The following is a 15,029-nucleotide window of genomic DNA, read 5'->3' as shown; positions in this document are numbered from 1 at the left end:
CAAGTAAATTACACCAGCACTATATCCCTCTCCTCGACATCCATCAGACCAAGCTCACCCTCCATCATCCCATGGATATATGTCTCTGCTATCAGCTGCCATGTTTCTACTTCTGGCGGCGTCTCGTCAATGGTAGATCTCGCTCATCAGCTTGATTTGTGTTCTCTTCTCTTGCCCATCTTTTTGATTGATGGATATAGCATCAATCCAAATAGGTAGTACAGGTCTGTGAGAGCCTCGTCGAGCCAAATACGGGAGTGCTGAGTAGAGATTATGGCGGACGTGCGAGACAGGGTCGTTGCGTTGGATCAGATATTCTTAATTCTACGAGCGCCACACGTAGGATAGCGCTTCATATTTGATTTCAGAATCACTGAGTGTGGTTGTATCTAGATTCCAGGTAGACCATGTGATCTAACTTGTATCGAGTTCAGCATCATGGCCTCATAGAATTGATATGTTGTAGAATGTACACGTAAGTAGAGTGAATGACAGCAAGCAGCTTAGAAGACGGACGATATAATGTCATGCTGAGAAGATCATCGATTGATATGCTGCTAGCGGTAGTAGGCAGTCGGCCAATCAAAGAGTTGTAGAAGGGACTTACCTAGACGTTTCAATGACATGGGAAGAAGATACTTGATCACACCCTTAAGTGTGAACATGGCGTACCTAGGCATTCTATAGCCAAGTAAGATACCGTGGATTTCAACAGCATTTAATCAGAAACAATGATGCTATATTTCACGAGTAGTAGATGACAAACCTATCTCGAGACATGGATATCTTGCATCGAATCGCCAAGCCACTAACCCCAATCCACCCTCGCGCACCTCGAACCTCCATCATCGCCCTGCCATCATAGACATCAACCACCACCCAACCCGCTCGCCCCGCCCCAACCCACCAAACATGCAGTCACTCCGCCGAACCGCAGTGGCTGCCGCCCGCACGCCCCGAACCCACCTCTCACGCCAATCGCGCCGCCATGCGCACGACGACCACGCCCACGGGCACGCCCACGCATCCGCCGAAGAACCCATGGGTGTACGTCCGCCCCCCCTCCCCGCAGCGCCCATTGCGCCCGCTCCACCCCCTTTCTTGACCCTCACTTTTGCACATGGCCGAGTAGGTTGCTGACTTGAGATTATGGTGCAATAGAAGGGTTTCTACGGCACGATAGCGTTGGTCCCCGCCGGCTGGGCGCTTTACAGCGTGTCGCGCAAGAGCGAGGATGGCGAGCCGTACTTTACGCGGATGATGAATAAGGTGACGGAGGGCTGGAATAGCCAGTGGACTGCGCAGAACGATTTGCATGTCCGGATGCTGGAGCAGGCGGGTGAGGATCGGGTGTTGTTTCAGAACACACAGCCTGTGCAGCATGTGGAGATGAAGTTTCCTGAGTATGTTGGGTTTGTTCTTTTGTCTGTTGTTGTGTTTAAGAGGCAGAAAGGGGGAGGAGAAGAGGAGGAAGAAGAGGGGATGTGATGATGCATGGACGCATTGACAATGTACACGCTGAACAGAGGAAACACGACTAACGAGTCCTTAGGATCATGAACAACGGATCGCCATACAATGTCCCCGCCGGCAGCCAGGTCGACATGCAGCAAGTGATTGACAAGTACAAGAAGATTGCCCGCGAGGACAATGAGCGCAAACTTGAGGCGCTGAGGGAGAACAAGATCAAGTCTGAGCAGCCGTTTGATGCTAGCAAGTTGAGGGCGAAGAAAGCCCCGGATATGTTCTAGGGCGATTGACAGGCAAGACGAGTTGCGCAAGTTTGGAGCAAGTGTATATATCAGAGAGTTGTTAGCTTAGCTGAGCATTGATGGATTCAAAGATGTAGGTTTCTTGACGTGTACTGTGCCTTGTCTTGGTGATCTCAGGCTGTATCACGCTCAAAGTTTTTTTTAGTACTCCAGTTGCATTGCTCTAGCGTCGGGCTAGACCATGAAATGATGTTTGGCCGAGGGGCTCTATGAGATGGATAATCGAGCTCTAGATCCTCCCCCAGTCTACTCAAGTATGTCGTATCTCAGCGGCCTTGACATGAGAGGTTGCTAGACGTGCTTGGAATGGATTGAATATGATCACGATAACACCCTCTGTTGCACACGGTGGAGGCATGTTGTTTTATGGGTGCGTAATGAGGGGAACATGGACGTGTTTGCGTGTGCGTGTGGCGTGCAGACGAGGGATACTTTGGATGTACCGGTAGTGGTGTGATGAGATCAACAGACTCAGTACTCTCCATTACAATCTACCACCTCCTACCCAAAAGACATGCACAAGAATCCGCTCCACAGACAAGATTCCCAGATCGTCTTGGGATCGAAGCGTGATGATGCTTCACACGTCATAGTGTAGCTGGTTGCCGTGGTTCCGTGGTGAGTGAGCAAAAGGGCCCCACTTTTCCTGCAGGTCCCGAAATGGATTTGAGCTAGTACGCTGATTGGTGCAATGGTCAGCATGGTCTTCAGGTGGACGATGAATTGGAGGCGCGGTTGTGTGAACGTGAGGAGGGACTGTCAGTTGATCATGACTGAGCAGCTTCTGCCTGCGATTGCAGAGGCTTTTGATGGACTGTTTGGGTCCAAAGCTTAATGACTTGCAACACGCACAGCAGCAGGAGGAGACACACGATCATGATTGCTGAGACCACACTACTAACAGCATTGGTAACGCTTCTCAAGGTGATGGACGTGTCCAGTCGGTGACGAGGTAGGTCATCCTATATTGAATTGCGACCGACAAAGGAAGACTTGCACGGCATAGACATGTCTCTGGAGGCCGATATCGATGGAAATGACTGTCTCAGCCTTGAGGTACCAGTACACGTGTATCTGTTGTTGCTCGAAACACCACCATTCTCACCAACATGCGAACATGGCGCTCACTTGCATACAGTAGAACAGACCATGGCAGACAAAGACAACTCGGCCAACAACCGGCTTCGGTCCGCTCTGTTTGGTGGTGGCAGAAGGAAGGCGGCCCCAGCCGGTAAGTTGAAACCAAGTGTAGTCAACCCGGCCCCTGCACGGGTCAACGCCCAACACGGACCCTCGTCGAGCTGCATGAGCGATTGCCTGCGAGGAGTGTAGCGGTAGCGGTAGCGCAGACTGACTGCATTCAGGTACTGTGTAAACATGCCATTCACTCTCTCCCCACTCACCCACCCATTGCTTGAACCCGGTTCTATTTCCACAGCTCCCCCCCCACACACACACACACACACACACACACACACACAGTCTCCATTCGATCGAACAAACTTTGGCATGCACAGACCAGCAAGTACCGGTAGATGCTAATTGATCGTGGTTGAGAAACAACAGCAGCCGCAGCAACATCAGCGCCGCAAATACCCAGATCGGCCTTCCAGAACAGTGAGAAAGATGACATGACCGGCTCCATCTCGACCGCAGACCCGTCTTCTCCTTCTCCTTCACACACGACGACACCTCAGCAGCCCACAGCAAACCCTACGTCGACATCCAACTCTCCCTCCTCCGCTACGCCTCTGCGCTCACACCCTGCCACGGCTTCGACATCCACATCCACGTCGACGATGCCCCCCTACACCTCCCCACGCACCGCTCACCCCCTTGCCGTCGACTCGCCCACAATGTCTGCCTCGGACACCTCGACCTCATCATCCACCCTAAACACCGCCTGGGACCGGCCCAACCCCCACAGCATCCCCAACTCCAAAACCTCGCAATACATTGACAAAATCACCTCTGAAAACGACCGACTCCGCCGCGAACTCCACGCCGAAAAACTGCTGCGTGAAGACGAATCCAAGCGCGTCTCCGCCGCCCGCTCCGCCGCCGAAGACTCCCGCGCCGAATTCCAACACCTCCAAGTCCTCGCCGACACCAATGGCCGCGCCATCGAGCGCAAAGACCGAAAACTCGAAGAACTACGCACGACACTCGATGCGGAAATCAAGCGTCGCCGCAGCGCCGAACAGCGGGCTGAGGAAGCCCTCAAAATGCTCGGCGACACCCGCTCTGAAACACAGCGCCAGCTCAGCCAGGCGTACGAGATGAAAGGCATGGCCGAGACGTACCTCGAGACTGCGCGCGAGGGGTTCCGCCGCGTGGTGGAGGGGTACGAAAGGAAGGTTCGAGTCATCAACGAAGAGCTGAATGAGCTGCGGCGCCAGCGGATGGAGGATGCGGATAAGATTAAACGCCAGGCCGTTGTCGTCGAGCAGCTACACCATGAGATGTCGCGGTCTGCACGTGCAGAAGGCAAGATGGTGGATTTGATGCAGCGCTACAAGGAGGAGCATCAGCGCGATATGCAGCGCTTGGTGGAGGAGGCAGAATGTCTGCGCAGCCTCTTGCCGGATAAAGAGAATGCGGCGGAGAAGCTGGTGCAGGAAATCAAGGCGCTCAAGGATAAAATGAGATGGGTCATCACCCAGTCTGAACGGCAACGCCAGACGGAGACGAGGGGGGAGGAGAGGGACCAGGAACAACAATTGCCGCTGCGTTCGAGACCTCAGTCTCAGTCTCAGCCACAATCGCAATCGCAATCGCAATCGCAAATTCAACAAGGCACGCCAAAACCGCAGAAGAAGAAACTCGCTGCTCCTTAGTTGGGACGCTTGTATCGCCAGTCTGCCTAGAGGATCATCTATCCGCTTAACGAAGTTCAATGACGGCATCTCGGAGTTTAGGTCTTTTTCATTTCTTCTGGTATCGTGAATGAGTGGGCAAATGCGTGCCATGAAAACTGGCAACAATTGCATGCCCGACACGCGTTGTGTGAAGAGCACGGAGCCGGGACACGGGGGAGGGTCAGCCCTGAGAGAAGAAAACTCGAGGCAAAGTTCACTGTTTAGAACTACCTCCATGCTCCCTTGTTCTTTTATTAACTTTTTCAGGCTTGCAAGGGTTTTGGGGGCATTGTAATATTAGGCTTTTACTTTTGTGTTCTGTTTCTTTGTTGGATAAAATGCTTGATTAGGATTTGGGAGTATGGGATATGGATATGGACTTGGGGACTACGGGGGTTTTCGGGCGTGGGTGGGTGGATGGGAGTGCCAGGGGTAGGGGTGATGGGAATGGTAGGGGTGATGGGAATGGTAGGGGTGATGGGAATGGTAGGGGTGATGGGAATGGTAGGGGTAATATATTGGAGCTTATGCTCACTCTCACTTCGTCTTGCTTGCTTGTGACTTTTAGTTTAGAAGATACACTCCAGGTCCGCAGCAAAGTAATGGTGTAGACTCTTTTGTCAAGCTACTACCGAATGAACAACTACGGTACAACCCCAGCAATCCCACTCCAAACAAGGACTACTAAAAAGATGCACTCCTATCCCAATCACCCACATCAGCAAAAAGAATGGCAGACAAGCACGAGTAAAACACATCTCGAATTCGAATTATTTTACTACTCCGCTCACACAAACACCATCTAACAAAATCGCTTCCCTATTCTTCCACCAAAAGAGCAAATTGTACCAAAACGCAAACCCCGATTGTTGTTCAAGTTGCGCCAGAATTTCCTTCTAATATACACCAAAGATTGCGATGAATGGCAGGATTGATGGTTACATGCGATAGCCATACTCCGATAAATGCAGATGAAAGAAAAACACGGCTCCTTTGAGCGCGGGAGGATGTGCGCATTTCTCCCTCGCTTTGGGGCAAAGAAAATAAAACACCGCTGCTGATGGAAATGTCGATTGGGAAGTCGTCTGGTGTCTATACTTGTTTGTTAGTTTGAGTGTGGAGGTGGTGGGCGGGTACCCGAGATGACGGCAAATGCTACTCGATCGACAACGTACCATACCACCCCCTTTTCCTTGTCCCGTCTTTTTACTTTCTGGCTTTTCAGTTCACGGGCGTGCCGCACTGCGGACAGCATTTGCCTGGGATGACCCAGATGGTGTCGCCGCGTTCGAGACAGGCGGGGCAGCGTCGGCCGGGGACCTAAGATGAATGGCTGTGGTTAGCGAGTGTGGACATGCTATGTTCAGTTGAGAAAGATGGTATGTACCGGCATGGTGGTGATGCCCTCGACGTCGCTAAGGTAGCTGTAGGGAATGGCGATTTTGTCGACGGAGGAGTGGTGGCACATGATGTGTTTGAAAGCGGAGTGTGGGTGGTGGGTAAAGTTGGATGGGAGCGTGTGCAGGTAACCACAGGAACGCAAAACGACGAGCAATCGGCGAAGAAATCAGGGCTGGAAAGAGCGGCGAAGACCCAAAGTCTAGACCGATTCAAAGAGTGTATATGATTAAAGAACCGACCGGGACAGCAGCGCCGCTGTTGTATGGAGTAGAACGAAGAAAAGTAGACGAAAAGTAGACGAGTCCCTCGATTTTGCCTCCTCTCATCCAAGGGGGAAACACCACAGACTTTATGGACGAGCCGACCAACTTGAACACTGTATTTGTCAAGCTGGCCATCCCTCACACTGGTATGCTTTTTGTTGCGTACACATCTTGCTCACGTAGCGCCCGCGCCTGCCGCCAGCGCCAGACTGCACCCTCCCGGTCTCGAGAACTCGCTTTCAAACTCGCACACACGGTACACCCATCCAGCTCGCATGTCTCTTGTGCAGCATGCCCCTTGTGCAGCATGGGGAAGGGGGGGGAGCGAGGGGGATGCGGCCGCCGTGTCCCGTCCCGCACTGCACCGCACCGCACCGTTGGACATGGCAGATCGGAAGGGAATCCCGACATCCTTGCGATCCCACGGAAAGGGAATGGGGAATTTGAAGGCTGGCTGAGTATCTGGGATCCGAGATATCGGACTTGGGGAGATCTTCGAGGCATGCACATGGAGCAGTGTGTCGAAAGACGTGGTATAGTACACTCGCCCCCTCTTCTTCTTGGACTACCTGGTGGATTCACTAGATAGGTTGCATACCGGTACTGGAGGGATCGCGAAAGGGACAGGGATCACAGCAATCTTGCTTCACAGATCGAGGAGCCGCATACCGATACCGCCCCTCTTTCATCCCGACCGTTCACAGACGGGGAAATCATCACTTTTCCCATCTGCATCGCGTGCACACAAGGGTCATTGGGACGTGATTGCACGGACGGAACAGCAGGGCATGCTACTATAGCATGCTATCGAGGACCTCTACTATACCCTACATCGGCTTTACCCAGTCCCACCACCTGCATACAACCGACGGGTTCACGATGAGCAGTATCCACTACGAAAACGATGTCGAGCCTCGTCACTTTCTCGCATCGCCAATGTTCTGCACGCTAGCAACGCCAGGTAGTTTTTCTAACTTAGGTGATCCCCCGCCGTGGATATGCATCGTCCCCCATGATCTGGGAAGCAAGCCGATCGTGTTTGGTTTGACACTTTTACTTTTTTGGGACCTAGCTGGGTGCGGGTACGGAAACTGACTGGTACCCGTCACGCCAACTTCAAATGAGCAAAGGTACCGATTGGTTTTGTTCAATTCACAAACGATCTTTGGATGCGTATACCCCTTTTGCCTAGCAAGTGACGCTGGCTTTGCGTGAGGCAATCCATCACGAAGCGCTGCGCATGTTATCATGTTATCATTTGTGCCTCTCCAACTTTCTGCGCGCACAACAGACCCCAAGATCGGCCCATGTAACCGGACCGGGGGCAAGAGTTTGCACAGACGAAAGATGCCCCCCAAGTACACCAAGCTTTCACGATCTGCCTCATCGTTTCCGCCCTGTGACGGGGGTCGCCAACCTACCTAGTCAGTCCACACCCACCAATTCCCGCAGGAAGGAAACAGCCGGTCCCGCCCCCAGCCCGATTTGGCGGCATGTAGGTAGGTAATAACGGAGAGAAGATGCGAGCCTTGCCCACAACCGACAAAGTTGGACATTGTGCGTCGAGTAACGGATTTAGCCGACATGTAGCCATTGTCATCGCGGATACCGGTACAGACGTTGCCTTGCGACCCCATGGCGGCGTCCAACGCATTACCTGGTTATTCTTGCGTGAAACAGTTTCCATTATTGCAAACATGGTCCGTCTTCGGAGGAAGCTGTCGGAAGCATGGTACCGGTACCGTTGTGCTGTCTGATATCTTTTGAGCAGTTCCGAGCTTACCCAGTTGCTGGATTGGCACTGTCGAGACAGCATAGCTCGTCCGTCCATTTGAGTTTCGCCACAGGAAGAATCACATATTACCGCCACTGAATCCCATTCTGACTGATCACATGAGGCGCAAGATTCCCTAAAGAGTCGACCTTTACCCGTCCACAGCATGTGTACGACATCCACCACAGGGCCACACAGGCCTCCGCGCTCCACAACTCCCTCTGGTCGCGCAGACCAACAAGACAACCAAATGGTCGAGGAGAACAAGAGCTTGTACGCCTCGAACGATAGCCGTTTGCCACATTGACGAATACCACATCACCAAGGCGTAGGCAACTAGCCACGCATCATGGCTCACCGACTCATCGACATGCCTATCGATTACAAGATCATCCGTCCCAAGCCCTCGGTCCCTACCCAACTCCTCCACCTCCATAACATTCAAGTCTCCATCCCCCGGAGCTGACTCCGCTGTCGCGCTGGCTACAGGAGGCCCTGGAACCGCGTCCGCTTGTTTCACGAGACGCGCGCGTGGGAAGATGAGTGCGTGGCCAAGTGCTCTGCGCTGTGCTGTAGACAGCTTCCACACTGATTGGGAGAGCAGAAAAAAGACAGTGGTGCAAGGATTCGCCAACTTGAAAGGCCCGTTCGGTTTTGTTGGTCGTTTTGACCGCTGCTATGTGCGCTTCGGAGACGCGGCTGTATCCATGTGTACCGTTGACGCACTACGATCCAGCCTTTTGAATACGAGTTCGAGGATATGCCAGACGGGGATCATATCCGCTGACATGGCATGCTTCGATTCGATGGGGTGATGTTGAGTAACGTTACGCACCCCACGACTTTGTGCATGCATACCGGTACAGCCGATTGTCAAAGGAATAACTTGAGATATTGTAACTTACCAAGATGGAGTCTATTCATATAAAGCTTTATGTAATGCTGAGTCACTTGGATGAGTACGATCGCTATACCCATACTGATTCCTGGTCCTTTTCAAACTAGTCATCAAGCCCTCTGAAGGCTACGGTACACAAGCTGATGGGCACTTACTTACTCCTAGCAATGAGTTAGTCGTGGACCCAACAAGGACTAGACAGATTTCTCTTCTACCTCTTCTTCTTCCCCTCTATCTCGCTCCTCCATAGCAGCCCTACTCACAGCAAACAAAGCCGAAGACATGGAGAAATTCTTCTGCTAGCTTAACAATGTTAACAATATAAAATAGATTCCACATCGAAGATACACCGTAGGGTAGCACAAATGCCTAATACACCAGGTCTGTGAGTGTGAAGATGATCATATTATGTATTGCTCTATGCGAGTTTAGTGCCATATCTTAAGGCATAGAGGAAGTTTCATAATGGCGAATGACGAGGAATCTCGCAGGAGCGTGTATGGATATGGACTCAGTGACTCGATGTGGTGGTGGCACTCAACCCATGGAAGCGGAAATAGTGGACATTTTATACACAAGCTCCGCCACCGCCATGTTAATTTTCTTAGAAATCGGCCTGTGAAAAGCTTTAAACTATCCTGGTACATGCAATCATTCAAAGGTTATCCCGTATGGCGTAATGGCAGCGAGCAACAGTTGCTCCAAAGTGCGGTTGACGGACTTTGCTCCAAGGAGCAAGGCGCCGAAGCTTAGGTACCTAGATGCCACTAAGCAAAGCGAAGCTCACGGCAGTCCGATCTTGACGCAATTGTTGCTCCCTGGTTTATTCGGTAGGTATAGTATGTGGATTACGTAAGCGCAAAGCTCCTCTCACATCAGATACAGTATGTGCATTCAGCGAAGAAAGCACGAAATCCAAGAATTCCGTATCATGAAGTCTTGTATACATACATACCAGTTACCAAAGTCTTTCTCGGCTTCATTCAAAATCGTCCAGCATTTCGTCCAGCATTGATTTTAGCGCGCATGGCATGGCGGGTCACAGATGAGGTAAAAGACGGGCCTGTTCAAAGCCCATCAGCTTACTATTTTTGAAAACCAAACAGTCCATTGGCATCTAGTTCACATCTAGACTGCGTCAATATCCCATCTATACTTGTAAGCGTATACACATGCAACTCATTCACAATATAACCATACGTCAGCAGCGCAAACACCAACCAAGCAAAGAAGGACAAATCGTCAACCAAATCTCATAGCAGTAACGTCAAAATCACCGTCAAAAAAATGCACAAAACTACGACAAAGTACAGAGATCAATACCTAACCCGCACCTATCTATACTCTACTCGATTGCCTACATATACCCACAGCATCATACAACCTTCCTCTCGGCTCTCCAACAACCCAGAGAAAATCACCAGACCGATAACCGTTTCAAGAATACCCAAAGCAAAGGCCATGCACCCCATCCTACCCACCGTAACCCAACCCAACCCAACAACCCCCCACCTTCCTCGCACCCCGGCGAACCTACAAGCAAGGCACCAGCATTCCACCAGGAATCAAATCTGCCTGGTAGGTAGGCCTTCAACCTCTCAAGAATTTCATATCAAGTTGTCTGCCAATCTCAAACTCGGCGTCACATCAAACCACCACCCTATCCCCCCCGCCTCGCGCAGTGCACCACGCCACCACCACCATCTCACCACGCCAAACCCCCCAACCCACCCAAACACGGACAGGAAAAGCCCATGGTTTCAAAGCCCGGAGGCCGGGCAAGGAATCAAGGTAGATGGGCCGAATTCCGGGCTTTGTGGAAACTCGACAAGATGCAAAAGGAGTCTATATGGCTGGGCGTGATAAGGTAATAGAGAGGTGAATGTATAGGAGGTAGTGATTTACTACTTGTGTTTCTCATGTGCTGATTGTAAACTCTTGACGAAGGCTGTAAGCACGATGATCTCGCTGTATGAAACTTTTTAGAAACCAATTGTCACTTGTATACGATAACGCTCTCCCCTCTTCAACTCCCACCCCTTTTATAAAACCCTCCCCCCTCCCCCTCCCATCCCACCATCGAAAACCCCAAAACCCCCCCAAACTCCAAAAACCACTAACCCCCCTCCACCAATGCCACTCAAGCCCGCATACAAACTACTCCCAGCCATCAGCCACCAGCCATCAGCCATCTTAACTGCCCACCGGGCAAATGTACATGAAACACAAGATACAAATTTCACTATTCCTGCTTTTGATATTCCTTTCGGCGTAGTTGTGATATATCGCTACTCAATCCCCCTCCATCCCCTATCCTACCATCCATCCCCCCCTTCCTCTACCCCCTCCTCCCCCTCCCCCTCCCCCCTCCCCCAAACCCCCTCAAACAAGCAAACGCCTTGCCCTCCCCACCCTCCGTCCACGCCAAACCGGAAAAACCTAAACCGCAGGCAAAAAAATTCCAAGTCAGTCAAAGAAAACAAAACAAAAACGCAAGGTTCGGAACGTAACCAAGCGCCATCAAATCACAACCTTGTATCAACCGCGCAAGTCAGGGTATTCCATAATGTTTATATTGCTGCAAGCCAACCAAGAGCGCGCTCAAAGTGGTGGCCAAGAAGTGTGAGTCTGGGGATATGAATCAAAGGAAAAAGACGATGCTAGGCGACCTCTCCTTTACGCGCACGTACATACTATCGGTATACGTCTTCCATCCGTGCAAGACCACAAAGGAGCCAGAAGAAAAGGGGGAGGCAAACTCCCAAAGCAACAAGGAAAAGTGTAGGGCTTCACTTCGCATCTTCAGCACTAACCGTCTTGCTAATGCGCACCAACAACACCCCCTTTGTAATCACGCCATTCGCGTCGTAAAGATGCATTATCCGCAATCCAGGCTGGCATCGGTCAAGGCGGAAACAGGCCCAGGCCGCGAGGTCGTCGCTCAGACGCTCGTCGTCCATGATTTTGAACCTGCCGAGAAAAGTCAGACATGGGGGTAAAAGCAGAGAGATGTGGGTTGTGCAGGTGTCATGGGGGCCGGAGAGCGATAAAAGCAGAGTTTGCGCAAAATGTGAGGCCAGATGTGTGACGTTCGGAACGGATGGAAAAAGGAAATACAAATGGGGAATGCAGTGAGAGTCGACGACGGTACGGTTGAGCCGTCATGGCCGAATGGGGTAGTACTGGAGCGACAACGAGGCCTGTTCGGGGAATACATCTCTCACTGGACCGGGTAGTCCTCCGGCGGTCAAGCAGCGACGATAACACACGCCGATTGTGGTGGTATCCACAGCGCGTTTAGAAGATCTCATCTGCTGGCTTTGTTTGCCGGGTTGCTCGTCGTGCAGTTGCTCTCTCAAAGCTCCACTTCGATACTAAAATGCATGCGTATCACCAAATCTTCGCGCTGCCAAGACTCCATAGTAGCATGCATTGTCTCAGTCTGGTTCGCGCGTACATTGTTGTGACCGTTGTGGCAGAGCTGAACTTGGAGTTGAGAAAACGATGAGGCGCTTCAAGGATCGGGTTGCGCAAGCGGTAGACCGGCTATAATTGCCAAAAACTGCCTTGCTTTCCAATTCGGTAACGTGGTACGGCAGCTCCTAGCAGACCGCGAACCGTTGCGCAGGGTTTCGGTGCAAGGAGATCGCGATCTGTACCATGGTCCCAACCATGTTTGCAAAATGTGGGTCTTGGCATGCGCGGGGAATCCGTATGAGAAACGTGGATCCAGGATATGGCGCCGAACGAGAAAATGCCGAGCTGAAATGCAAAAGGGAGAGGGCAGAGAGGTAGACAAAACAAACAGAAGAGAAAGACTCACCTAACAAAGGTCAACTCCTCAGTCACGCCCCCAACCCCCTTGAAGCTCACAACTTCCCTTCCAAAATCAGGATTTGTCGTTCGATACGTCTTCGTCTTGACCTTGTACTCTCCCTTTTGACTGCGTCCGTTTCCAGGAACCGGCTCACCCTCCCTCTCCTCAGGCTTCTCAACATGCAACTCCACCTTGACGTACGGCTTGAAGTCCTCTGGATCATCCTCGTCGGGTGGTAATGGGATGTCTTGGCCTGCCAGGAATTCGATGCTCAGATCAAGGGTATGACGCTGAATGGCGGTCTTCTGTGTTGCAGCACCATCTCCACTGTCGCTGCGGTAGCCCGGTGGTTTAAGCACCCAGCCTCCAGTACCGGCGAACATGGCCTCATTTTGCATCATGGCTCCATCCCATCGCTGCCAGTTCAAGGCAACAATTTGTACGCCTGCGCGCCAAAAGACCGAGGGATTAAGGTTGGATGAGGTGATGCGGAGGCCCTTTGGGTAGGCACGCATGAAGAAGTGCTTGTTGTGCGTGAAGAGACCAGCTGGATTGGTCGAGTGGACTTCCATGAGAGCTTTTTCGGAAAGAGAGAAGACATGCGTGGGAATTTGGGCTTCTGGCGCATCAAGAGACTTGAAAGAATACCCGCCGAAGTAGACGCCCAGACGGGAGAGTGCGTCGATGATCTTGGGCTTGGGAGCAGGAGGCTTCTCACCATCGGGGGCTTCAGAAGATGATGTTGTCTCATTAGAAGCGACAGAATCATGGCTAACAGTTTGCTCCAGTGGTGGGGCTGGGGTTTGCAGAGTTGTTGGATTGGCCGTAGCGGCAGCAGTCTTGGTGTGCCCGCGCTTGACTTTGACGAGGATCTTGTTTTCAAGCTCTTGGAGGGTGGGGAGATTGATTTGATCAGAGGGCTGATTTGGATCGAGGGGAAGGTCAACAAGAAGGCCCTTCCAGTATTCGTTCATGATTTCGACCATAATCTCCTGTTGCTCGGCACCGGCATGTACTTCAAGGCTGACGATCAGCGGTAGGTTGGAAATCCTGAATGCGTATTCTTTGATAGTTGCGCAGACTGCTCGGAAGGACATGTTCGTGGTCAAGGTGTAGCCATGGGTGACCCTTGGCTCGGCTCGAGTAATCAAAGAATTGGAATGCCAGGGTGTCACGCTTTGTGCCTGGTCCTGTTGCGCTGCCGTCTCCTCTTTGGCCTTTTCTTCCTCCTTGGCCTTCTTGTTGAACCGCAACTCTAGTCTCTTGCGAAGGCTCAGACCTGTCTTGGACTCCTTTTTGCCCTCTATCACCCCAGGATTACCCTTCGCTGCCTCCTCGTCAGAGCTAGAATCAGAGAGCTCCTCGCCGTCCCAGACATCAATCTCCACACAGCGACAGCCTCTGAGCAGGACGTTCTTGTAAGCATCAACACTCGAATCGCTGGAAAGTTGATTGCCAGTGAGATATGTATTGTGGCTCGACGAGATGAAGTAGTTGGAGATGGGATACGACTCGTCGACAGGGTCTGCAGGCTTCATTACGCTCGCCACATCGGACATGAAGTAGTTGGCAAAGTGGGCGAAGGAACCATCTTGCAGCAGCTCGGCATCACGCTCTGACGTTGATTGCTCCTGTGCCAGCCAGCGTAGTCGGCCCTCCTTCGATTGTAAGTTGTATTTCGCGTTGATCTCATCATAGGCGAGCTTCAGGTACTGGCTCAGCTGTGGAGATAGATTATCGACGCTGCGAGCTTTGGTTGTGGCTGCAGCTATGCCTCCACCGGCCTGGAGTTCTGGGTGGTCAAGCTTGGGGGTGCCCAGTTTGGGGTCTTTGGCGGGGTCGGGCATTGTGGAGATGAAGGTGAGGGTGCAGTGATGTTGCTAGGGGTACTGAACCAAAGGATTAGAGGGTGGAAAGGATCCTGCTGGGCAGCGAGGATGTTGCTGGTGGGCGGTGCGGTGCCTACGTATAGTTGCTTGTAGATGGATGCCTGAGGCTGTGCTTGGTTGACACCTCAGCTTTGCTTACCTTACCTATCGCTGTAAGCATTTGCTCTGTGCATGTGTAAACTATAACACGTCGTCTGAGGGAAGGGTGTAATACTCACAGGAGAACAGAGTTCTTTTCGTTTCAGGGTATGTGATTGAGGTATGATCAGTGAAGTGGCAGCAGAGTCCTCTTCAAAGGCAGGTCAGACGTGGGTGCGGAGCTGCCTCATACCTACACAGCTCGCTCGAGCCCACACT

General features: G+C 51.9%; 4 protein-coding genes across 4 annotated transcripts; 2 read left to right on the top strand and 2 right to left on the bottom strand.

The window, feature by feature from the left end:
• Nucleotides 1–1,041: 1,041 nt before the first annotated feature.
• Nucleotides 1,042–1,751, top strand: IAQ61_004661 (uncharacterized protein; the record flags this gene model as incomplete). Its single annotated transcript, XM_003839261.2, has 3 exons — nt 1,042–1,047; nt 1,162–1,403; nt 1,553–1,751. The coding sequence occupies 3 exons, from the start codon at nt 1,042–1,044 to the stop codon at nt 1,749–1,751; spliced, it is 447 nt and encodes a 148-aa protein (XP_003839309.2).
• A 1,652-nt stretch (nt 1,752–3,403) lies between these two features.
• IAQ61_004660 (uncharacterized protein) lies at nt 3,404–4,609 on the top strand (the record flags this gene model as incomplete). The annotated part of the gene is made up of 1 exon (XM_003839259.2): nt 3,404–4,609. The coding sequence occupies one exon, from the start codon at nt 3,404–3,406 to the stop codon at nt 4,607–4,609; it is 1,206 nt and encodes a 401-aa protein (XP_003839307.2).
• A 780-nt stretch (nt 4,610–5,389) lies between these two features.
• On the bottom strand, nt 5,390–8,864 carry IAQ61_004659 (uncharacterized protein; the record flags this gene model as incomplete). The annotated part of the gene is made up of 9 exons (XM_066096445.1): nt 5,390–5,722; nt 5,806–5,950; nt 6,018–6,054; nt 6,474–6,859; nt 6,964–7,088; nt 7,391–7,711; nt 7,735–8,179; nt 8,304–8,744; nt 8,784–8,864. Coding segments are annotated over 8 exons (1,935 nt in total), but the record flags the coding sequence as incomplete, so codon positions are not given.
• A 2,891-nt stretch (nt 8,865–11,755) lies between these two features.
• IAQ61_004658 (uncharacterized protein) lies at nt 11,756–14,630 on the bottom strand (the record flags this gene model as incomplete). The annotated part of the gene is made up of 2 exons (XM_066096444.1): nt 11,756–11,936; nt 12,790–14,630. 2 exons carry the CDS (start codon nt 14,628–14,630, stop codon nt 11,756–11,758), a joined length of 2,022 nt encoding a protein of 673 aa, XP_065953762.1.
• Between the last annotated feature and the right edge of the window lie 399 nt (nt 14,631–15,029).

Source organism: Plenodomus lingam (assembly GCF_022343315.1).
Source record: "Plenodomus lingam strain CAN1 chromosome Unknown contig_19, whole genome shotgun sequence".
NCBI lineage: Eukaryota > Fungi > Ascomycota > Dothideomycetes > Pleosporales > Leptosphaeriaceae > Plenodomus > Plenodomus lingam.
The sequence above is the reverse complement of the archived record's forward strand: the minus strand, read 5'-3'. Positions and strand labels throughout refer to the sequence as shown.